The following is a 23693-nucleotide window of genomic DNA, read 5'->3' as shown; positions in this document are numbered from 1 at the left end:
TTAAAAAATGGTCTGATAAAAGAGGATTATGTGGACACACTGATAAACTTTCAATTTCAACACCATATCCCAGAACAAGGTCCAGAGTGTGGTTTAAACAGTGAGTTGGTTCATGTACATTTTGACTGAACCCAATTGAATCTAATATTGAGATAAATGCATTATTAAGGCTGTCACTATCAACATCCACATGAATATTAAAGTCACCTACAATAATTACTTTATCTGTTTTAAGGACTAAATTTGATAAAAATTCTGAGAATTCAGATAGAAATTCAGAGTACGGACCAGGAGGGCGGTACACAGTAACAAATAAAATTGGCTTTATTGTTTTCCATGTTGGGTTTGAGAGCGTAAGAACAAGGCTTTCAAAAGAGTTATATTTTAGTTTAGGCTTAGGATTGATCAAGAGGTTTGAGTCAAATATGGCCCCAACTCCACCTCCTCGGCCAGTACCTCGAGGAATGTGAGTATTAATATGACCAGGTGGAGTAGATTCATTTAGACTGACATATTCTTCATGTCTCAGCCAGGTTTCAGTGAGACAAAATAAATCAATCTTATTATCTGATATTAAATCATTTACCAATCCAGCTTTCGTTGATAAAGATCTGATGTTTAAGAGCCCACATTTAATTTTTTGATTTAGTTGCACTTTTGCAGTGGTGGTGTTTATTTTAATTAGGTTTTCATGTATAACTCCTCTTCTGTTAACCATAGACTTGATTAGTTTCAGTGGTCGTGGGGCAGACACAGTCACTATGGGGATTTGAGTGGGTGACTGCCCGGAAAGAAGCACAGAGAAGTGTGTAAGACTACAACTCTTTGTCCTGGTCTCAACTCTGGGTTGTCATGGATTAGGTCCACTAATAGACTGTGTAATATTATTGGATATGAGATCTGCTCCAGCCAAAGTAGGATGGATGCCGTCACTCCTAATCAGACCAGGCCTTCCCCAGAAAGTCCGCCAATTGTCTACGAAGCCCACATCATTATCTGGACACCACCGTGAGAGCCAGCGACGGAACAAGCCTTACTGTGAAGTTCCACAGACACGTTTTACACTAATTAATAATGTTTAGCAAATAAGAAATTATATTTCCTTATTTTGTATTTATAATATAATCAAAAAGAAAATTCTTTATTATTATCAATACATTATTTATTGATAATAATAATAAAGGGATCTCCAAGTTTATTTTAACTGGCATTAAAGGGAGAAGCAGTTCAAGTTATAATTGAACCCAGCTTGGACAACTGAAATAATGTTTCAAATATAATATAGAACAGGAACTTATTAACACGTAACTGCTTTAAATATATATATATTTATGTATCTTGTCTTGCTCCCATTAGAAAATTGAGGTGACCAACAAGTCAGTGTTTGACCTCTTGTCCAAAACAACAGAATACCTCCAGCCTAACCCAGGTAAGAAAGTTATTTTTGTTAAATAATTTGCTGTTACGCCACGACAACACTGTCCTGCTAAATGAATCCAGTATGTGGTACATTCATTGTTTTCCTCCGCAGCCTCTCGAGCCAAACTGAACATGCTGAACACGGTGTCTAAGATCCGAGGGCAGGTGATGACCACTGGATACCCTCAGACTGAAGGCCTGCTGGGAGACTGCATGCTGCGCTACGGACATGATTTGGGAGAGGACTCCATCTTTGGTACCAATTATAATATTCCAGAAATGTTTAGCTAGCAGCCAGGGCTGCAGAGGGGTGTATATAGATTAGCTTCTCAATGCTAGCATATGTTCAACTCCTGCTGTTTGACTGCTGCACCACTGAAGATTGACACACTCATTCTGAAGTTTAGATGTGTGATGTCAGCAAAACTCAGATGCCTGCAGTGAATACAGTCAAAACTTCCCTTATAACAAACTGTCAACACAGGATTTAAGAAGTATTATTTATCGACTGCACACGTGTTGATTGTTTTTCTCTGATTGTTATTTTCCCCCATGTGGTGGCGATAACACTCAGGACTTTATTCTCTATGTGTCCCATTCACATCCTTTATTCCCCTTAAAATGTATATTCATCACACTTCAGTAAAAAGCCTTATTGTTTCTGATCTGCTGCTGATGCAATCTCAAAGCTAGATTTATGTTTGTAAATTGTTTTTGGTAACTCTAGTTGAATCTACATTTCCACAGCACTAAATCCATCAGTACAACAGAATCATGTCATGCTCACTCTGCTGCGCTTAGTTTCTCTTGTTTTTTTTCGATTCGATTCGATTCGATTACAATCACTTTTACTTTTGTTGCATTGAGTAAAGCTACTGTCAATGACACTCAACTATTCCTGCTCAGATTTTTTACATTAAAAGCCTTTTAGTGGGTCAAAGGGCATCGTAGTAATTAAAAACAACACGAACACACCTGTGAGGCTAAAACTGAAACATGGTGCCTTCTTTCAAATGATTTCTATGTTACAGCGCCTGCTGAAAAGAGCCCAGGTTAGCTGTGTCTCTCTGTCCTGTAGGCTGTGCTCTGGTGGATATGGGGGAGGCCATGAGGCAGATGGCAGATGTGAAGGACTCCCTGGACATAAGTGTCAAACAAAACTTTATTGACCCCCTGCAAAATCTACAGGACAAGGACCTCAAAGAGATCACGGTACATTTTTTAATTTGTGATTGGCAGAGTACATAAACTACGGGATTAGAGACTGTTGATTTCAGTCCATAGATGAAAACCTTGCCCTCAAAATATAATAACGCTGACAGTGTTTGCAACACAGGGGAAAGTGTCAACACTTCCAGGATTTGCCAAGAACTGTTTGTAATCTAGGCCAGTGTAACAGTCTTGAATGTTACCTTTACGTCATTTACACAATGCATGCAGTGTGTTTTATGGTTTTGGGTTCATTGATATAATAAAAAATACTCTTAAAAGTAAAGTCCTGCTTTCAAAAAAAAGTATTATCACCAAAATGTACTTTGTAGTCCTCATGTTAATGCTATTAGCTCTGTCAGCAACTGTTGCTGTTGTTTTCACATTAGCCCCGCTAGCTGCTAGCCTGCGGCTCAGACATCGCCATGTTCAGAGCCATGTGGTACTACATCTACACCGGTACAGTTTAGTCTACAATACTGCATTACATTTTATTTGTTGATCATATATTTTGTATATAAACTCTCAACCACCAGCAAGTGTACTCCACTTCCTTTGTAGATTGGGTGACAATTGGCAATGATGTTCAGTTATATATGAGTTAGTATACTAGCTGTATCCACAGCTGCTACGGACCCCTTATAGTCGCAGGCCTTGGGCCCATGCCTTCCTTGCCTCGTGGTAAAGTCTTCCCCTCACGTGTGTTACTGTAATATTACAGGCACAGAGAGAACTGTTAGTGTGTGGTTGATTTGTTTCACTAGGTTTTTAATGAAACTTGGTGCACAAACTTTTCACTATCTGGTACATCAGGTCAAATTCTTCCACAGGTTATGAAAGAACCTGAACATATGACGTGTGCTTTGTGCTGCATGAATAAACATCAGTTCACTTAAGTCCATAAAGTCATAACATAACAACACACAAGTCATAAACATAATGCCAGACGCAAAATAAAATACTTTTGCACTAAATCCTATGTAATCAATTTTGTACAGAGAGGTCACATACACAGTGATACATTATTATCATTTACACGTCCCTCTTTGTGTTTGCAGCACCACCTGAAGAAGCTGGAGGGCCGCCGGTTAGACTTTGACTATAAGAAGAAGCGTCAGGGGAAAATCTCAGATGAGGAGATCCGGCAGGCCGTTGAGAAGTTTGACGAGAGCAAAGAGCTGGCAGAGAGGAGCATGTTCAACTTCCTGGAGAACGATGTAAGAGAGAGACCAATAGGGAGTGTTAAACTTAAGGGAACTGGTTCAGTGTCGTGCTCAAAGACACCTCCACACTCTCTCTAGAGGAGCCGGGGATCGGACCAGGAACCTTCAGAGTCGGGTCGCCCTACCTCCTAAGCCATTCCGCACCACATACAACTATAGCCACAAAATGTGCAACAGTTCAAAGGAGACTCAGCGACGATGTAGTCGGCCAAGCTTGGACATTGTGTTGCTTTTGTCTCCCGTAGTGTGAACATAGAATAACCCAATATTTAAAGGAACTTAAGTAGAGGTCAAAGTAGTTTGAATATTGTATTGTTATGGTTGTAACATGTTGGCAACAAACTAAAAAATGAAAGAAAAGAGAAATAAATGAAGAAAAATAAATACTTTTACCACTTTGAGCACTACCCACTAAATATGAAGCACAAAGTGAGTTTATTAAAGGAGTTATATGTCACTTTTCTGAGGGGTGAATTAATGTGTGTGTCGGTGTTTGTGTGTGTGTTGTGGCCAATAGGTGGAACAGGTGAGCCAGCTGTCAGCACTGATCAAGGCAGTCGTAGAGTACCACAGACAGTCGTGTGAAATCCTGCAGGACCTCAGTGGAAAGCTGCAGAAGAGGTAAGAAAGGAGCTTGAGGCCACACTTCACTTTGCTGTCAGTAATTACATTGCAGCATTCATTCCCTGTAGGAGTGTTAATGCCAGTGGTGACAGCAGGTCTTTGAGCAGTATATTCAGAAACTCATGTGTCCATGTACTGGAATTAATGTGCTGCATGTGGTACAGGTTCATGGCACCGGCTCACAACATGCAACCTACATGTTCTTTGTCATTTTAGAGGCATAATGGAGACACACTAACATCCACACTGAGGGGGGGGGGGGGGTTCTCCCCAGAGCAGCCGTAGTGCTCGCTATCATACTAACTGTCTTAATACCATGGCCAATGAGATACCTGCGTTTCAGTACCAATACCCAAATGATACGTTTTCTCCATACTACACTACAGACTTTACTTACTATGTATTTTCTAAAAACCTTTGTCTACAATTTTATATAATTTGGCAAATGTGTTTGTATTAATTAAATAAATAGTTTTAATTGGTTACATGCATTTATCTTTACTGAGTTCACACAGTAAAACTTAACCATCACCACACTTCTGTGTATTTACACTCCATTTTGCACATGTTTACATTCTTCTACATCTGAGAAAGATGAAAAGTAAAAATATGTTAACCGGTAATTGGTCCAAACAACAATAAGTGCCTCATTCAATTCCTGATGACCTCTATGAAAGACTTATGCTACCTGAGGGAAGGGGGTAAGGCAGGACGAGGAGGAGAACATAAATACAAAAGCTATAACAGTGATAACAGTGATAACAGTGATACACAGCGTCGTGCCAGCCTTTGTTTAAATCATTGTGTCATAGTTACTGTTACTGCTGGGAGACACATGTGTTGGTTGCATTCTGGATGTTAGATGAACTGTTGCGCTGAGCTGCATGTCGGTAATAGAATGTGTGAACAGTTTTAAAAACGTTCAGAGAAGTACATATTATAATTGTAAAGATGCCAAATGGAACAAGTGTTTTTCATTCTGCTATCTTCTCACCCCAGGATATCCACAGCCAGCAGCCGGCCCAAGAGACAGTTCAAACCAAAGTCCATCAGGAGCAGCATGGAGACCCTGGACAACATTCAGCACAACGGCATGTCCTACAGTTCCTCGCTCAAATCCACCGGTACAGCCGCCACATACCGTCTTTAATTGACCTGTGTTTGATCTTTCATTTCTCTAAGTTTCTCTGTCAGCCCAATCTTCATTGTTTGCTTTGAGTTCTACTGGATACCTTATTTCTGTCATCCCTTACAGATATCCAGATCAACCACACAGTCAATAGGAAAAGTAGGTATTTCTGTGTACAATGTGAGGTGTAAGGCTCTCATTCTTTTGTTTAATTTGTTTGATGGGTGGGCTTTTATAGGCTGTTATGTTACATTGTGTGTGTGCTCCTGTTGACCTCATATTGATCTCGTTCATATCCAGATATTTGTCTCCCCTCACCAACTGCAGATTACCATGTTCACTGTTTTAGAACATTTACATCTTTTGAAACTGAAAGTAAACATCTCTCTTGCTCCCCATCCACCTGTATCCTAACAGACCCTATGTGTATGTGTGTTGCTATGTGAGCTGTCTGTATGCTTTTTAATAACAAAAACAGTTTTCAGCTTTAATTTAAAAATGTGAATTACCAGTAGTTTTTTATTAACCACTAAAAACAGTGAGCGAGCTGGGGTGTATGGTTTGACCATGGCCTGGATGTATGAAGGGGCTGATCCATTCACAGCACAGTAGGCCAGCACCAGAGTCTTGAAGCAGATTCGGGCCACTACTGGTAGCCAGTGAAGGAGAAGCGGTGTAGTGTGGGAGAACTTGGGGAGGTTAAAGACCAGTCGGGCTGCTGCATTCTGGATGAGCTGTAGAGGTCAGATGGCACATGCAGGCAGTCCAGCGAGGAGGGAGTTGCAGTAGTCAAAGTGTCAGATGACAAGAACCTGCGTCACCTTGCGTGCGTGTGTTTAGAGTTAAATCTATTGTTGCTGTGCTCTTATGCATTTTTGAAAGTGGAGTTGATGTGGCCCTCTACTGGTAGTTGGGAGTGTTACACTGTAAATTAGAGGGCACATTTGGGAGGATCACATACTGTGTTTGTGCATTGTTTGTGTTGTCTTGTGCTCAACACCATCTTTACTTGTCTCACCTAGCTGATATAAACTATGTTCCACTGCCATGGCCTGAGAGCCCCACTGCCAATGGCAATATTCCCCGTGAGTAACACACACTGACTCTGCATTCACATCTGTGTAATTTATTCATATAAAAATAAATCGACGGACAACTAACATCAATTTTGATGATCAATGAATCCTGCATAATCAAGCTGCGTTGGACTCCTCAAATGTGAGGGTCTGTGGTGTTTGGAAACAGGCCATTTAAAATGTGAACTTCATTCATCTTAGAAACTATAGTTTGACTCCAGGTAAACTTACTATCATGTTCCAGAGCTTTCAATCACATTTCAGGGTGTGTGGAGTTTTCTCAGTTGTCATGGAGTTGCCTCAGTACTTGTATTGAGTACTGACAAATGAGCAAACCCATCCACTCAAGGTACACTTACTAACTTTCAAATGTGTGACACGGTCTGCATCAGAAGCTGGAGTTTGCTCAGTTGTCATGGAGATGGCAAAACAAATCTTTAAACAAATGTTCCATAAAGTTTTAAAGCAGCATTAGTAGTCATCAGTACTTTGCGATGTAGCACCCCTATGTTTCTAGAGTGCAATTCACTCATACACTGCTGTTGTAAATATGGACAGCTGTAATGTTACACATGCAATTGTTATGATTACATTACTTGTGAATAAAAACCAGCACGTCGACAACTGTGCTTACACAGCCAAACATCAAGCGAGTCACACAACACAAGACATAACAAGCCAGCTAATATTACCTACCTGCTTCCACCCGGGAGTCAAGGCAGAGCATCCAGAGCAACCAGAGGGGCAATGGCTCCTTCCCCACTTCTTCCCAACTTACTTCCGGCGCCCTTGCTACAAACCACACTTATATTCAAATACGACCTTCATTTTCATCTCAACTACACACCTGTAAAGTTTTGTGACTTCATCTTGTACAGTTGTAACGCTGTCGCTTTGACAAAATCAGTCTACAGACAGACAGACATACATCAGACATATAACCACCTGGCAGAGGACTACAACGTCTTCTATAGTAGTTCCTAATACCGTCTGTGTCTCCAGGACCGCATTTTGCCACGATGACACACATACTGACTCACAGGGGAAAATGCTGTCGCGACTGCTAATTAATACTTGATAATGAAAGTAAAATTAGTTGCAGTCTAGAAAGAGGCTATTGCTCATCATCAATGTGCAGGAATGACATGATTATTCAGCAGTTGTATAATCTGTGTAACAATGTGTTGCAGAGTCAGAGTTGTTGGACCAGCCATGCTGCCGCTCTCTCTATGACTTTGAGCCAGAGAACGAGGGTGAGCTAGCCTTCAAAGAGGGTGACATCATCATCCTCACCAACCAGATAGATGAGAACTGGTATGAGGGCATGATCGATGGCAAGTCTGGTTTTTTCCCCATCAACTATGTGGAGGTCATCGTCCCCCTGCCTCAGTAAAGACTGGCCCCTTGAGTCCTCTACAGACTCCCTCCTGCCTCACCACACTCAGCCTCTGTCCTCAGCCTGACTTGGTTCTGAACATGCACAGGACCAGCTCAGCCCGAAGCTGAGATTTTTTCTTTCTTCTGATTTTCAAACCGCGTCAGAGAGGTAGCAGTATTGTCCCAAGCTGACTTAATATCAAATTTCTGTTGATATCTATAAACCTGAGGCCTACTGAAACCCGAACCACTAAATTGGACACTGCCTGGTTGGACCCTTTGTGTTTTTTGGGTCCGACCGAAAATGTCTAGAAGTTGTCTAACTCTCCTGTCAGTCCCTCGGAAGCTTTATCTCGTTGAGCTGTCGGCCTATTTTGCCCCCTCAGCACAAACTCAGGCTCCTTGAATTTCTCCTCTAGTTAATTGTTGAGATTGGGAACATGGTGACAATGCTTGAAAGAAGTCAGACGGGTCAAGAAACATCGACAGTCAGACAATCAAACAGGTTGTAAAGCTGCACTTGCCAACATGGGTCATTCAACAACAGGTCAACAGACTACTTGCATGTGAAAGGTGTCGCCTGCAGTGATGAACCCTCATAGGATGGTCACAGATGATCATCTGCAGTTCAACTCAGTTCTATATATAGATGGATGCTTTATTTATCTCAACTGGGGGTTATGTGCATGTCACAGCAGCAGTACACAAACAAAGCACACGGTACAAAGAATAGTGCAAAGCTTTTAAGCATTATGTATCTTTTAATTGTTTTGGTTTTAAAACTGCATATTTACTGTTTTGACTTTAAACGAGCCCCCAGGTTTAGTGGAGAAAATGTAGTTGAAAGTTGAAACATCCATCACAGTTTATAGTTTACAGACATATGTTCTGAGATAACTTATATAAAGTTATCCGGATAAACCGTTGGCTTGTTTACAAGATGCCTGATTGTCTGACTGTACATATTCTTTGTTGGATATCTGATTAAAAGAATGACCAAAATTACAAGAAAACACCCAAGAGTTATCCTCTAAAAAGTAACAGTATAATATTTGCTGAATGAAGGCTTTATCTGGATGACATGCTGCTTTTCCCCACAAAGACTGAATTGCTATTTATTTTAGCTTTGATCCCACCTGACTGGCCTAGTTAAAGTCACCAGTGTTTGAAAGCCTCACATTCCTCTAGGATCATGGACAGTAAGAATTACTACTCTGTTAGACTCTGCCTGTGTTTAGTGCGGGCTGACTGTTTTTCTGTCCTTTCTCTTCCCAAAACGGACTTTTCCTCTTTGCCTGCTGTGCTCTTACCTAGAAGCCCTAGAAGCCCTACACTATGGCCTGCCCACAACACATTTATTTTTACAACTGTGTGGAACTGTAGTGAGCTCCATGTTTCTGAATGTACCTCTCAAACTGTTTACATGCTCTGACTTATTGTGACATAATGTAAGGACTGTACCGCCCACTCTATGTCAGATAGGGATGAATACCTTGTCTCACTGAAACCATATGAACATATTTTTTCAAATGTCATCTGTATTGCACTGAAGCTTTAGAATCTACTACCACATACGTTTATGGGCATGCACCTTGTTTTTTCCTTTTCTTCAGCGTTGCACTTTATGTTAGTCACAACTGGGTTACACCCACTGCCATATCAGATATATATGTGAAGTCAAAGTGCTAGATACCTAGATTTATATAACCAAATATGTTCTTTGGACTGTACTCTAATGTATCCACTATCACAATTATTGTAATATAGATTGGAAAAATGGTTGCATCACATCCTGAATCAGACGTCTGAGGATGCAGATGATCCTGTTAGCTTGTGAACCTTCCTGCTCTCATTAGCTAGTGATACGCTGTAGGATAAGTAAAGGCCTGCAGTTACTGTGCGGCTGTGCTGGTAAACATGTTAGGAAGTCCCATCACTGCGGGAGTCGGTAAAACATGTTGGTAGCCTGATAACCAGCAGTTTCTCCTTCTGACAATTCATTTAGAGTATGTAGAGTGTTGCACGAGACACATTACCGTAAATCTGTTTTAATTCGATGTTTACCAGTTGTCTTAATAAATTCAGGATAATCTACATTTTCACAACCCTAATTCCATCCGTACAACATGAGTCAGGTCATACTGAGCACTTTGCTGCTCTCAGTCTTTAACAGTTGAAACTGTTTTCTTTCATTAATTTGTTCCAATCACAGAGTTTAGAAATCTGGACAGAAACGAGGTTGAAGTCATTTAAACTGTATATTAGGGTTACATGGTTGTTTTATATAATATCTGCTGTTCTTGGTCAGTCTTTAAAACATTTTGCAGGAACCTTGTGATCGCTCAAAAAAAAGGTAAAGCAGACGTACTTGGAATTAACTAGTGAATGAAAACAGCATCTTTGTTTAAGAGCAGAGGTAAGTATAGCAGAACTCTGTCCTGATGGAATATTCATTATGTGCTATCACAGCACATTTAGCCTTCATTTATTCCACTACTATTTAAATACTGGCTTTTATGACAATTCATGGAAATTACACAAGAAACTTTCTCTCTTACTAATTATTATTATTAATAATATTGGGTATTTGTTCCTAAATGCTCTCCATTCTCCACTCTACATTATTAAATTAAATCTTATAATGTATGTGGACCAACTCAATTTAGGCAATTGACAAGATGATCACGATGCTGCACGATGATTTTGTTTTTCTAAAGATTATTGTTATGGATTTTGGATACTGGGGAGCTGTTAGCACAGGATGTCATCTGCAACACAGTCACAGAAAGGAACGTTCATCAGTTTAATCCCAAATTCTCCAGAAACCAACAGAGAAAAAGACTTGTTCTAGAAATGCAGTCATCATGAAGAAGTGAACTAACCATCCAATTCCAAAGTGTTTCACTTTGTTTACAGATTTAAGATGGAGATTAGATTAGCCTATTTCACACTTTTATTTTTTGCAATTAGCCCCAAGGTTTAACTGATACACTAAAACAAAATCTCTCAACACTGTACCTCTGTTAGCCGTCACAGTCCACAGCTCTCTCCTCAGTATTCATTTAACAACCAACTACTAGGCAAAGGAAAGTGGCGGCGCAGTCCTCTGTTTTATTTTTACAGTAGCATAATTTATGCAAAAGGTGTTTTATAGATGTTTTAAATTAATATATTGCGTAAATAAATGACAAAATGCAAAATTGAGTCTGGATTCACATGTGTGCTTTGTTTGTCTTTGTGTTGATCTGTGAATTACACAATATGTCCGAAATGATGTGGACACCTTGTCCACCTGCTTTAGTGAAGTGGCTTGTTGTTCATGCTGTAGGCGTGTTGTAGTTCCACTGAAGGGAAACTTTAATGTTATAGCACACAATGATATTTTAAACAATATAGGGCTGCTAACTTTGTGTCAACCGTTTAGATCAGTGCACAAAGCCAGCTCCATAAATATATCATATGTATTATATATATATCTATATATATAGATAGATAGATATATATCTGTAGATATTATAAGGATCTCTAGTCTTCTAGTTTATGGTGAAATAAAGGGTAAGTTCACCCAAATTACAAAAAGCATACACGACCGAACAACAAATAACATAAAGTCTTCTACAGTCCTGCAATAAATGTTACCTTAATGATGGTTCAACAGAGAGAGGTGTTGATTCAACTTATTGGTAATTTAAGATGCTGTATTTTCTGTTTCTCCTGAATTGTGTTGCAATATACTGAGAGCTGTTTGAAATATGTAGTCCATCCTCTTTTCTAGAATCAGCTTTTGGCATTACTGCCTTTATTTGAAAGTGTCAGTATAGATACAGACAGGTAATGCAAGAGGAAGAGGTTTGACATTCAACCAAAGTCCTGTCAGAATCAAGCCAGGGTCAGTTATATAGTGTGCAGCTTAATCAGTAAGCCACTGGACATCCCAGTCCACCCTCACTTATGTAAACAGTGTGGAGAAAATATACTGAAGAATGTGTTAGTGTAATGACATCCAAATGCACTGCAAAGTCCTCTACAATGACCAGTCGAATCAACACACTTTTAACAAAACCTGAACACTATTACTTTCATGAAGTTAGGATGTACTGCAGGGCCTGATTACAATGTATTGGACCTCAGAAATCTGCCAACTAAGTGTATTTTTTCCGTTACCTAGCAATGCAGATAGTGTTAGTTTTCATGGCCGGGTTCTGAGATCTGTCACATCAATGCTAGTGAATTGGAGGGGTTTTGTTTGTGCTGCGCATTCAAAAGTTATTTTTAAAGTTTCACCAGTAGTGTATGTTTCCCAGAAACAAAGTCCTGGTTCTGGATAATACAGTCTGGGAAATGTTTTCATTGGAAATCCTTTGTGGTGAAGAAATAGCCTCTAGAAAACAGTTGAAAGAGTCCGTGAATACCCTGAATAATGGACCCAATTTTTTTAAACATACAGAATTATGTAATTTCTGTAATTAAATGTGTTTCTTTGTTATTTGGGTGAAACAATCCTTTAAACTATTACATTTAGCTGTGGACCAAGTGAGATCCACGGGTAAAGAATTAAAGGTAGCAATATGCTTCCCCATGGTCGCAGACTATATCCAGACCTCAGCACTCCTCTGTTTGGACTCTCTGATCACCCTCTTACTCTTCAGTGGCTGCCTCTCTCCTTTAAAGGAGTCCTGTCTCTTTGGTTGCTCCAGTCTCGTCTCTCTGACCTCCTCAGGCTCCCTCATCATGCCACAGTTCACAGCATAGGTCCAGTCAGGCTGGTGACCCTCCACCAGGTCCAAAGTGGGCAGGGAGGTGGTGCTGGTCACATCCCTGAAGCTTAAAGAGGGTGTGAGAGAGGGGCTGTCTGGAGGGAAGGTTTCATAGCCCCGCGTTATACCTGGACAGCCTCCCCAGGACGCCCTCTCCCTCAGCTTCACTGCCTGCTGGATCTTCTTCCAGCCCAGGTGGTTGAGCTCCAGCACATTGAGCAGGATACAGAAAACCCCCACACTGAACATAAAGAGCAAGAAGATGGTCTTTTCCGTGGGCCTGGAGACGTAGCAGTCCACCGGCTGACTGCAGGGGGCAGAGGTACAAAGGAAATGGACAGGCACCTGGAAACCAAACAGCTTCCATTGGGCTAGGACAAAGCCAACCTCCAGCACAAACCGTAAACACACATGGAAGACGTAACATTTAGACAGAACACCTCCAGAGACCCCGTGACCCTCTCCACTCCTGTCTCTGAAGGTGCAAGCTCGGGCGTGGCTCAAGGACACCCTGTTGTTGGGGTCTCCCCTCTGGAGGCTCTGGCTGGTGGTGCCCTCCAGCACATCCGCCAGGCTGTGACCTAAATGCTTATGTGAACGGATGGAGCAGCTGTCTGAGTCGCAGCTCCTGTCATACACCTCTTGTCCGCCACCGTGCCCTAAGTCTGGTCCTCGCTGCCCTGGGATAACTCCTAGTCCTTGCCTTTGCCTCTGGGTGGTGTTGTGGGGAAGCTTGGACAGGTTGTGCCACGTGTAGATGATGAAGCAGAGGGACGGCGTGGAGACACTAATGATGTGGAAGACCCAGAAGCGAGGTTGGGAGATGGGCGCGAACGCATCATAGCAGACGGTGGAGCATCCCGGCTGTTGCGTGTTGCACACGAACATCTCCTGCTCATCAGTGTACACGTCTTCAGTCGCCACAGCGACAATGAGCAGCCGGAAGATGACCATGACGGTGAGCCACAGGCGGCCGATCATGGTGGAGTGCTGGTGGACAGCATCCAGGAGACGTTTGAGCAGGGTCCACTCCGTCATGGTGGCCTGTGGCTGTCAGCTGCCTCGAGGAAGGACGGACTGCCTTGAGTAGAGCAGTCTGGTCTGGACTGGTCCACCTCTCCTCCTCCTGAACTCCTACCCTGATGGACTTTCTGAAATCTTAAACCACATTGGAGAAAATCTGATCTGGGCTACACTATCATACATAATCTACACAACCTTTTTTTCTTAATTCTACAAATTCTTACTTCTCATTTCTTGGTCAGAAAGTTCTTCTAAAATCAGAGCACTTACCGCCCCTGCAGTAGCCTGCTCTCTGCCTGAATGTTCTCCAGCACTGCCTGTCTGCCTTGAGAGCAGTAGAGCCATTGCAGGAGAGAGCCAACCCATCTTTCATAGATAAGGATGTCCACTTGACATGAGTCACTTGGCACGCTCACTTCTCTCGTCTTTAGAATCCATTTTAAAACTGAGATATCACCCTTCCTCTACTGAAGGACCTGCTGATAGTCCCAACTGATAGAGCCTTATTCACAAACCAGTCCTCAGAAAGCAAATGATGACTAGGACAGAAGAGCATGCTCACTTCAAACTCTGTTCTGAGCAAATTAATTAAGGGTTTGGTAAAAACAATAAGGTTTTTCAGACAGTCTGGTGGCTGCTGAGGTTTTCTGTTCCAAGGGTTGCTCTGACTGCTCCTCTCCCGCCACTTGCCAATCCTCTTATCTGTGTTTTAAAAAAAGACCCTTGAAAGGTCTGTTAACATCAAATCGTTGTTTCCAAAGATGAAACACTCAGAGACCTCTTTCCTTACTTCAAATAGTCCTGGCAAGCCCGTCTGAGAGTCTGTCTTGCTATTTATGAAATGAACAGAAACATTTGGTGTAGCATTGGCTAAAAAAGTTGACCAAAATAATTAGACTGCTTACCCTCACTCATCACTGCCTGCCATTATCAATCATGACGTAATGTATTCTACAGGGTCATATTTCTTCACCACACAAGAGTTTTTACTGGGGCAGCGTCGTCCCCCACATCACTTTCTTGTTTCAAAAACTGTTTGTGTCACTACATCCCAGGGAAAGTTAGCTAGTTAGCTCTGGCTTCTGAATGTACTGGTCAGAGAAATGGTGAATTTTAATTTGACATTTTCTATTAATGCAAATATTTAATCCAACAATTTGGCCGTACCTCAACGGCTCACTGGTTGTAGATATGATTTAACTTCATTGTGATTTTGAATAATGAGTTGTGGGATCCTCACAGTATGGGGATTGAGCTATTGGACTCAATTTCCCATGATCCTTTGAATCAAGACCCTCCTCACTTCCTGCAACCTGGCTTCAACTTTTGCACCTAGGTGTGAAAACTGCTGATAAAACCAAAACACAACCACGTCTTTCTCTTTCCTCCCCGTCTCTTCCAACCGCGTTCCCTGCGGCATCGACCCAGCAGAAAGCACGCCACCGCACCCGTTCACACACACAAGGCATATAGGGTGAAATGTAAAAAGGTTTTTATTACAATATTTACATCAAACTGTTCCTTATTTATTGACTATTACTTTTTTCCATTCAGTAATACTTATTACTTTGCTTTTATTTTGGGGTTGTCTTGTTGGCCTCTGTTGATGAAGATGTGTGATGAGGAGGACAAGGAAGACACTGCCGTGCTATTCTTGTCACGATGTCAAGATATAAGCCAACTCAAATCTCAAATCAAATTCTGCTCAATATTTCATCAGCACATGGCATCATAGGAGCGCAGAGGAGCGGACCAGACTGTATCGGAAAGGTCTGGACCTCCGTGACCTCGTAGCTGGCGACGCCCACGAAGAGGCGATAAATGATTGTTCTGACTCAGATTTCTACTTTGCACCTGCTCCTGATTAAGCATAAGATTTACAACGAGGCTTAAATCTAGATGGCGCAACTATAATGTCCGGTTTAGTTAGAACGCCCAGTTAGGACCGAGCTTAGCTTAAGAGCAGACATTTGTTGGTGCAACTGCTCCCTGGAGACACCTACTGTAGCGGGAACTCCCACAGAGGAGTGTCGTTCTGCATGTGTGCAAGTGAAGGACAGAGGAGAATATTTGGTGGATGTGATGACGTAGTCGGCTATTACTTTTGGGTCGTTGTTTGTTCTGCAGGCTTGTGATATAACACATCTTCTCTGTAACGCATGCCGGTGTAACCATCGATACGTTTGCATCTGGCCATAACCAGCTGTTTCAGTTTGCACTGATGTGGGAACCTTTTCCAAGTTCGTGTGCTTTCTCTTTCTGAATAGACGCAATTTTCAGCACGATGTCTTCAAAGCACTAATACTTATTACCACACTGTGTTTATGAGCTAAAAGAGAAACTATTTCCTTGTTACCAAAACCAATTTTGAAGCCACATCCACAAACATTAGTGCAGTTGTTTGATTTATTCTCAAAAGTTTGACTTTAATCTTAAAAATGTCAAGTTTATTAGGACAGAGGGTGTCGTATGCAGATTGTAAAGCCCCGAGGCAAACTTGTCAAATGTGATATCAGGCTATATAAATAAAATGTGCAGTCCATTCACAATTCACTTGCATTGATTGTTGTGCCAGTACTGCTACATGAGGATTTCTCCTGGAAGACATTTACATAGTACATAAAAAAAAAAAGAAATCAACTTAAAGCAGTATTAAAAGATTTCTGGTCAACTGATTATCAAAGTAGTGAAATGACTTGCTGTCAATCAAACAACCATACATTATATACATGAATAAATGTGTCCAGTCTGTGCATGTGTATATTTTGGGCTCGTGTGTGTAAAAATAACAACAGGGTGAAACGATGGAATAACCTCTCCAGAGATTCATACAGTACGCTTCTTCTTCTTTACTCAGGTGCCAGTCCTAGCATGCCCCGGATGAAAGGCAGGACAACACCCTGGACATGCCTGAACAGACACTGGGCCATTTAGATTTAGCTTACACGCTATATTTATATGTATTGAAATGTAACACAGGTCATTTGGATAGTGATTGCGAGGAACAGTTCTCTAATTGTGCTAAGAGCTTTAATAGTGAAGAAGGGTTGTATGGGAAGAGCTTCTTCGTCTGCAGCCTGGTCACCACCTCTCTGAGCTGTGACATGCAGAGGACTGCTCTGGATAAGATGTCGCAGGTCACCTGTCCAGACAGAGGAGCCATATTTGGAGATGAGGTTTGCTCACTCTGTAACACCGGCAGTGACGGCCCTTCTGGTCTTCTCTCCGGTGTGGAGTTAGGTTCACTCAGTAATCCTGTTGAGGCAGATTCCTCAGACTCATATTGTTTCTGCCTGATAGATACTGGGGCTCCACTAATCTCTTGTTTCACATCCAAGGCCTCACACACAGACGCCCCTGACTCATCCTGAGAAACCTCCATTTTCTCTGGATCAGACTCATCAGAACTATCATACTCTACAAGGTGAAACCCAGCAGCCACGGGTGAAATGGCACCTATGGGCTGGACACAGGAGCTGAATTTACCTTGATCTTGACCTTTGAAAGTCCCCTTTGACATATCACCACCACAGGAGGCAGTGGGTGACTGCTGCAGTGAAAGACGACGGTCTGGCAAACTGGTTCTTCCACACGCTGCAGTGAAGCCCTGCCAGTCAGCTCTGAGGTACTTGAGGTACCGCACAAAGTACTCCAGGAAGCAGGTTTCGGTGGAGATGAGGAAGTCAAGGAGGATGCTGTGGTCGAAGGAGATGCTCTGAAGCAGCAGCAGGAAGTGGCAGTGAGGGTTGCAGCCAGAGGCACAGGCTGCCTTCAACAGAGCAACGTCATCCAATCCTGAACACAGTCTGCAGGAGAAACAAGCGCTTTAGTCAACTCGTTTTAAAAACGTGACACCTGCCTCCCCTGGGTTAGGGTTGAAGGGGTTTTGAGGGAAGGTCACATTACACTTCTGTCCTATGAATATATGCTCCATCTACAAATGTCATCCGTTTATGTCTGCACAAACTCGAGCATGCATTTCCTGTTTTGGTTCAATCTCCAGCTGGATTCAGAAGAAAATAGAATCACCTTTGCTCAGCTTTGACTGAGCGGGTCTGGAGGTGCTGTAGTGTTTTCATCAACGTCCCTCTACTAAACAACAAACTCCAGCATTGCTCTTGCAGCCTGTTTATAGCTTGTGATTGCACTGATCAATATTTATATATTACCCATGTCAAATCTGTGACATCACATCCTTTCTCAGGCTGAATGTGGGGAGATCATGTTGAATGTTAGGCACATGATGGACCAATCCCAGTGCAGACGCTACTACAGTTGTGTATTAAAGACACCAGGTTTAGAAATTTTTGTTTGTAGAATAATGACACAATCCCAGTGAAACCTGATGCAGTCTGGGTTTTTTTCAGTCCATTATTTGCTCAGATTGATCTGCCTCATCTGTCCAACAAGCTGTGTGTAAGCTAAACTCTTGTACTGACACCATACTGTCATGTTGACGGAAATAAAATACACACAAGTCTGCATATCTGTTGTACCTGTGATGGAGGAATATGGAAAACAGAGCTTTGGCTGCCTCCATCAAGTCGTCGTCCTGTTCTCCGAACAGCAGGCTGACCCAGCAGCAGCAGTGAGGGACCTCTGTCAGCTGGATACTGCACTGCCTCAGGAAGCCCCACAGACTCTGCAGATACCCACAGACCTCTGTGACACGGTCCACTCCTGCTGCGAGAGGATAAAGGGAAGTATCAGCATAACCATATTGAGAGGAGTGCCCCCTGCTGTGGAAAAGCTGTAATACAGGGTACAGAACACAAAATTCATCTTCTTACTACAATACAAAGCATAAAGATAAGTTACGTTGTGGGCCGGACGGCAAAAACATTAGTTGCAGATCTGGGTGATAATTCTCTGTAGGTTTATCAGCCACTTTCACATCGTCATATTGTCATTTGTTATTATAAAAATAGCAATTACAGCCGCCTCTAAACTGCATCGATCAGTATTTGTATATCAACAATGGGTCAAACGACTGTAATGTGGAAAGTACTGTTCATACTAATGAACTCACAGAGAATTATCAGCAACCATGCAGCTCCCCTCAGCTCCAGTGTTTTAGCAACTTTCAGCATGTGTTCATCATGGACTCACACCTGTTCCCCCGGCTGTTTGGATGTGAAGCTCCATGGACTTGAGAAGAAGCAGGCTGACGGCTCTCAGCACCACACAGTCTGGTTTCTGACCTTCCTCTGCTCTGATGTGTCTGGTCCCCCCAAAGAAAGAGGCAGACTCCACTTGAACACTCTGCAACCAATTAGTAGCCACTGCTGTTAACACACTCTGAGCCAGCATGCTCATATCAGCGCTGAAGTGCTTGTATTTCAGCCCAGTGTCCAGCACTTCTCCTAAAGCCCAGTCCTCTCCCACCTTCTGAAGCACAGCTCTCTTCAGAAGCAGCAGCGCTCGCTTTTTGACAAAATACTCAGAAGAGCAGCTGATTATTGTCAGGAGCGCTGAGGAGTGACTGTGGGTTATTCTCTGACTCTTCAGACAGATACCAGCTCCACATATCAAACTGGATGCAGTCAGCACCTCCAGCAGGTCCAGCAGCAGGCAGAATGTTGCTCCCCAGAGTCGGCTGCTGGCAACATCCACCAAACACTGAGTTACCTCTCTTCTCTCTTCAGGGAGAAACGTTGAACATAAAGCACTTAGGCTGGAGTCAAACGCTGCCAGAAGGTTCCCGAGGATCTCTGATGGAAGAAAATACATCAAAATGAGAGATTAGACACAGCAACACAACAAGGATCACACAACGGCCTTCATGCTGGCGTGGAAACAATACTGCATCTTATCATTTTAATAATGGATTCTCCCTTTAAGTCATTTAATCCAAGATTCAGTTTATTTTATCATTGTAAACCAAATTACAGGATTTTGGACAGTTTGGCTGAAAACTAAGAGATTAAACAATTGATTCATAGAAAACTTGTAAATAATAATTTGTCGTGTATTTGATTTTCCAAACAATTGAAAAATTTAATGGGGCAGCTGATTGTTTTAATCCTTAATATGGAACTACAAACAAAACCAACAATAGATTGCAAGCCGGGCCCTCTTGTCCAACATCAGTGTCTGACCTCACTGATCTCTTCTGGATGAACGGGACATGCTCCAACATGCTGTAGGAAGCTTCCCAGAAGAGTGAAGCTGTTATAGCTGCAAAGGACCATCATGCTTATCATCATTAATGCTTATGAATTTGGAATGAGATGTTATAAAAGCTCCTGTAGGTGTAATGTGGAGGTGGCCCAATACTTTTGTCCATATGTTGGTAACAATACTTACATTATATATACTTATACTATATATTAATTATAATAATAACAACAATAACAAAAAGTGATCACCGTTAACATAACTGAATGAATATTAGCCAATGTCGTCGTCCCCCCCCCTTTACTGCCACAGGTGGAATGTAATTCTGTGGGAAACACTGCAGTCTATGGTTCACACGTCAGCAGAGTTTGGCTGTCACTCAGGCTTAAGTTAAAGGAACACACATCGTCTGCTCAGTGGGAACGTACAAACTAACCTTGATGAGCTCCTTTAAGAAGTCGTTTTAAGACTTCAGTCAGTGACCACACACAGCTATCCAGTTCTGGACCGGGGGCCGAGCTGTAAAACACCTGCACACACTTCTGCTGCCAGACAGGACTGACTGGTCTCTGAGAAATAAAATATATACATTACACATATAATGTTGGAACATAGTACAATATGTTAGATACTATATGAAGCTACTAGTATTGTTCAAATAATCGCTGCGAATAACTGCTTACCAGCCATATACCAGTTTTTTTATTTAGTATTCACCAGTAAACCCTACCACTCCTCAGTCTTCTGACATGTTGGCCTTCCTTGTTCATGTCCTAATTTATAGACCAGCTTGTAGAACAAAGTCTTTGCATGTGTTCACTGATACTGTGTCATTTACTTTATAATGTTTCTATAACAATTAACACTGGATAGGCTGACTGAAATGTTATGGCATGTACAGCGCTCATACTTTCCTATAATCTTCTGGAAAGGAGCTTATAGATAACTGTAAATCTTGTGATTTGGTGAAGACTGGGATCTTGAATTAAAAATGTCTCAAAATGGGTTAGTTTGAACAAAGCTTGGACACAACAGGACCTAAATGAGCTGAAAAGCTAGTGTGGTTAGAGGTTTACCTGTAACTTAGGAGTTGAACACAGAAGATGCAGATTGCGTAAAGGCTGAATGAAGGTAATGAACAAATGTTCTAAGCAAACTTGCCTAAAACTTCAGTGTTTCTAAAAATCCGGACTACAGCCCTGAGAACTCACAGATTTGAGGAGCTGATAGAAAACACACACTGATACACTCTTTGCAGCGAGGTGTGAGATGATCTGGTCCTCAGCCTGGAACTGCTGGATCTGTGGAATAGTGGACTTTTAATGTCAGTGTAAAAAACACGAAGGCTACGACGATAACATGTATTTGTGTGTTTTGGTCAGCCTAGGAGGGGGCACTTACAAGTTGTGACATGAGATCCATGTCTTGAAACAACACTGTCAGGATGTCCACGCAATATAACGTTACTGCTGGAGACAGGCTCCGAGACGTCAGGCTGGAGACAATCCTGTCCACCAGAGTCACACTGATGCAGGTAAGCACCACGCTGGTGTCACGGAAATCATCTGAAGGAGTACTCTCTCTGTCCTCGCCGGGGACCAGTCCACACACCCCGGAAAATATCACGCAAGCCACATCCGCAGCCCTTTGGCTGGGACATGATCCCTTGAGAAAACATGTGTAGACCTCTGTGAGACAGTCGAAGCTCTCTCTCCTGGTAGACGAGGCTCTGCAGCTCACTGTGTGCTCCATGCTGGTGCCTCTTCCGTGTGGACTTGACACGTGATCCACGCGGAAGAACAACTTCAACCAATCCAACAAATGGGTCAGCAAGGTGAGTCAAGTCACTGAGAGTTAACAAATAAAGACCGGAGATATGCCACAGGAGCTTTCAAAATAAAGCACATATCAGCTCGTTTTCTTCATAGGATTACTAACATGGACTGACCACTCAGGATTGTTGGTGGATTCTTATGGCTTCTTCAATAACGTGCATCTTTTGATAAACAAGCAATTTTTATTTTCGCTTTTGTACTTTAAATAGCAATGTTTAAATCACAAGGTGGAAGGACGGATTCTTTCTACCAAATTTATCAGTGAGGCTTTTATTTTGATATACATGTTTTTTAAAAATAATTTATAACTTTGACCTGTGACAATCAATATGGGCAATATAATTAAATGTCCATGTAGTCATATAAACAATTATACAATAAAAAAAATAAAAAAAAACAAGCATAATAAGGAGCACACACATTTCATTTAAATCATGTAATGGTGTTGGTATCAGAATCAGAATCAGAAATCCTTCCCACAACGGGGAAATGTACGTTGTTACAGCAAAAGAACAAGAAGTAGAGTTCACACCTAACAGGTCAATGATCTTTTCATGTTGTTCTCTCTCACATTTCTCAGGGACATTTGAAGTTTTGGACAAATGTGTGTGAGAAAAGAGAGACTGGAGGACTTAGTTAAAGTTAGTATGTGAAAATGTAACCTAGCTAGTTTAGCTAAACGTTTTCTTATGGCAAACAAATAACTCTCACACATTCACTGTGCTTGGCGCTCTGAATTTACCAGCGGTCCAGTTGTGCCGCTGTATACAGCTGTTATGTCATTGGTTGCGCTTTGAAAGGTCAGCGGTCATTCCCAGATACACGGGGAAACCAAACCTGTCTTGGTTTATAACATCATCAGGAGGCGAAGAGCTTGGTGAATTTAAAACGTCGGCGGAATTAATCTGGTTTACTACAGCAGTATGAACCCAAAATAAACATATTTAGCTGTGACTGAATTTCAATAATATACAATGATGCTGATTTGTAAAAAGTCTGAATTTATGATGTCAGGTCTGTCCAGAGCAAAACAAGAAAACAACTTTTAAATGCTTGCTTTCTGAATGGAGTTCGCATCGATCAGTGCTAGGCTAAGTTAACATTGTAGCTGCTCCACCAACACTCAAAATAACGTAATCTAGGCATAAATCTGGCAGCAACGTTTGTGTTTATACCACAGGCAGTCTACCCAGTGAGCACTAACCGTGATTTCATTGTTGATTTTTATTTGAAAAATGGGTGATATTCTGTCTGAACATCTAAGACCTCCTTTTTCGCCCTCTAACCAGCTAAAATGCTGTTACAACATCATCGTGTAAAATACGTAATTCCAACGTATTTTATGTTTCATATAAAATGTTGAGATATGGAACTACAGCCTGAGTGCTGCCAGGAAGAACCATCCAGGAAATTGTATATGGGATCTCATAGCAGTTCTATACATTAATGTAAAATGAGAAATTGTGCTTACTGCTGTAACACACTTGCGCAAACAACTATTTTTAGGAGACTGCAGTGGCAAGCCTGTGGCAGGACCATGGCAGGCAAGCGGAAATCGTTTGGCACACGTAAAGTAGTTGCGGAGCTGAGCAGCACCACAGTGGTAATCTGTCGGCAGTTGGGAAACGCCACTCTTGATTGGCCGTCAACTAGGGCGGGGCCAGAGCCACCACATTTATCTTGTTTTATTACTTCCGCTAAAGAGGTTATTTACGTATGTAGTCATTTATAACAATCAGCTAAAATAAAACTATCTATTCTCCTCTATTTTATTTATTTATTTCTAAATGTAGGTGTACAAATAAATAAAAACAAACATCTGAAAAAAGGAGGCAAAAGAAACCTGTTTAAAATGTTTCATGTACAAACTTCACTCCTGACACTCCTCTGACAACCACGTTGCT

At 41.8% G+C, this 23693-nt stretch overlaps 3 protein-coding genes across 5 annotated transcripts in view; 1 reads left to right on the top strand and 2 right to left on the bottom strand.

The window, feature by feature from the left end:
* The window catches only part of sh3gl3a (SH3-domain GRB2-like 3a), a 49712-nt gene extending 38451 nt beyond the window's left edge, over nucleotides 1–11261 (top strand). For 2 of the 3 annotated variants that reach the window (XM_029460825.1, XM_029460842.1), the window contains exons 3-11: nucleotides 1357–1429; nucleotides 1532–1675; nucleotides 2498–2631; nucleotides 3687–3845; nucleotides 4369–4472; nucleotides 5475–5599; nucleotides 5731–5763; nucleotides 6627–6689; nucleotides 7871–11261. In XM_029460825.1, coding sequence (XP_029316685.1) covers nucleotides 1357–1429; nucleotides 1532–1675; nucleotides 2498–2631; nucleotides 3687–3845; nucleotides 4369–4472; nucleotides 5475–5599; nucleotides 5731–5763; nucleotides 6627–6689; nucleotides 7871–8073 — 1038 coding nt within the window. In that variant the 3' untranslated portion in view covers nucleotides 8074–11261. The remainder of the gene's footprint in view (nucleotides 1–1356; nucleotides 1430–1531; nucleotides 1676–2497; nucleotides 2632–3686; nucleotides 3846–4368; nucleotides 4473–5474; nucleotides 5600–5730; nucleotides 5764–6626; nucleotides 6690–7870) is intronic. The other variant, XM_029460834.1, reaches the window with a different exon arrangement.
* A 636-nt stretch (nucleotides 11262–11897) lies between these two features.
* gjd6 (gap junction protein delta 6) lies at nucleotides 11898–14001 on the bottom strand. Its single transcript, XM_029460813.1, has one exon. The coding sequence runs from the start codon at nucleotides 13850–13852 to the stop codon at nucleotides 12647–12649; it is 1206 nt and encodes a 401-aa protein (XP_029316673.1). The 5' UTR covers nucleotides 13853–14001; the 3' UTR covers nucleotides 11898–12646.
* A 2261-nt stretch (nucleotides 14002–16262) lies between these two features.
* On the bottom strand, nucleotides 16263–21767 carry lins1 (lines homolog 1). The gene is made up of 6 exons (XM_029428743.1): nucleotides 21356–21767; nucleotides 21166–21255; nucleotides 20391–20523; nucleotides 18949–19548; nucleotides 18334–18517; nucleotides 16263–17643 (listed from the first exon to the last, which is right to left on the bottom strand). Exons 1-6 carry the CDS (start codon nucleotides 21704–21706, stop codon nucleotides 16818–16820), a joined length of 2184 nt encoding a protein of 727 aa, XP_029284603.1. The 5' UTR covers nucleotides 21707–21767; the 3' UTR covers nucleotides 16263–16817.
* Between the last annotated feature and the right edge of the window lie 1926 nt (nucleotides 21768–23693).

This window comes from Cottoperca gobio, chromosome 3, assembly GCF_900634415.1.
Source record: "Cottoperca gobio chromosome 3, fCotGob3.1, whole genome shotgun sequence".
NCBI classification, from domain to species: Eukaryota; Metazoa; Chordata; class Actinopteri; order Perciformes; family Bovichtidae; genus Cottoperca; species Cottoperca gobio.
This window is presented reverse-complemented; position numbering and strand designations above follow the sequence as displayed.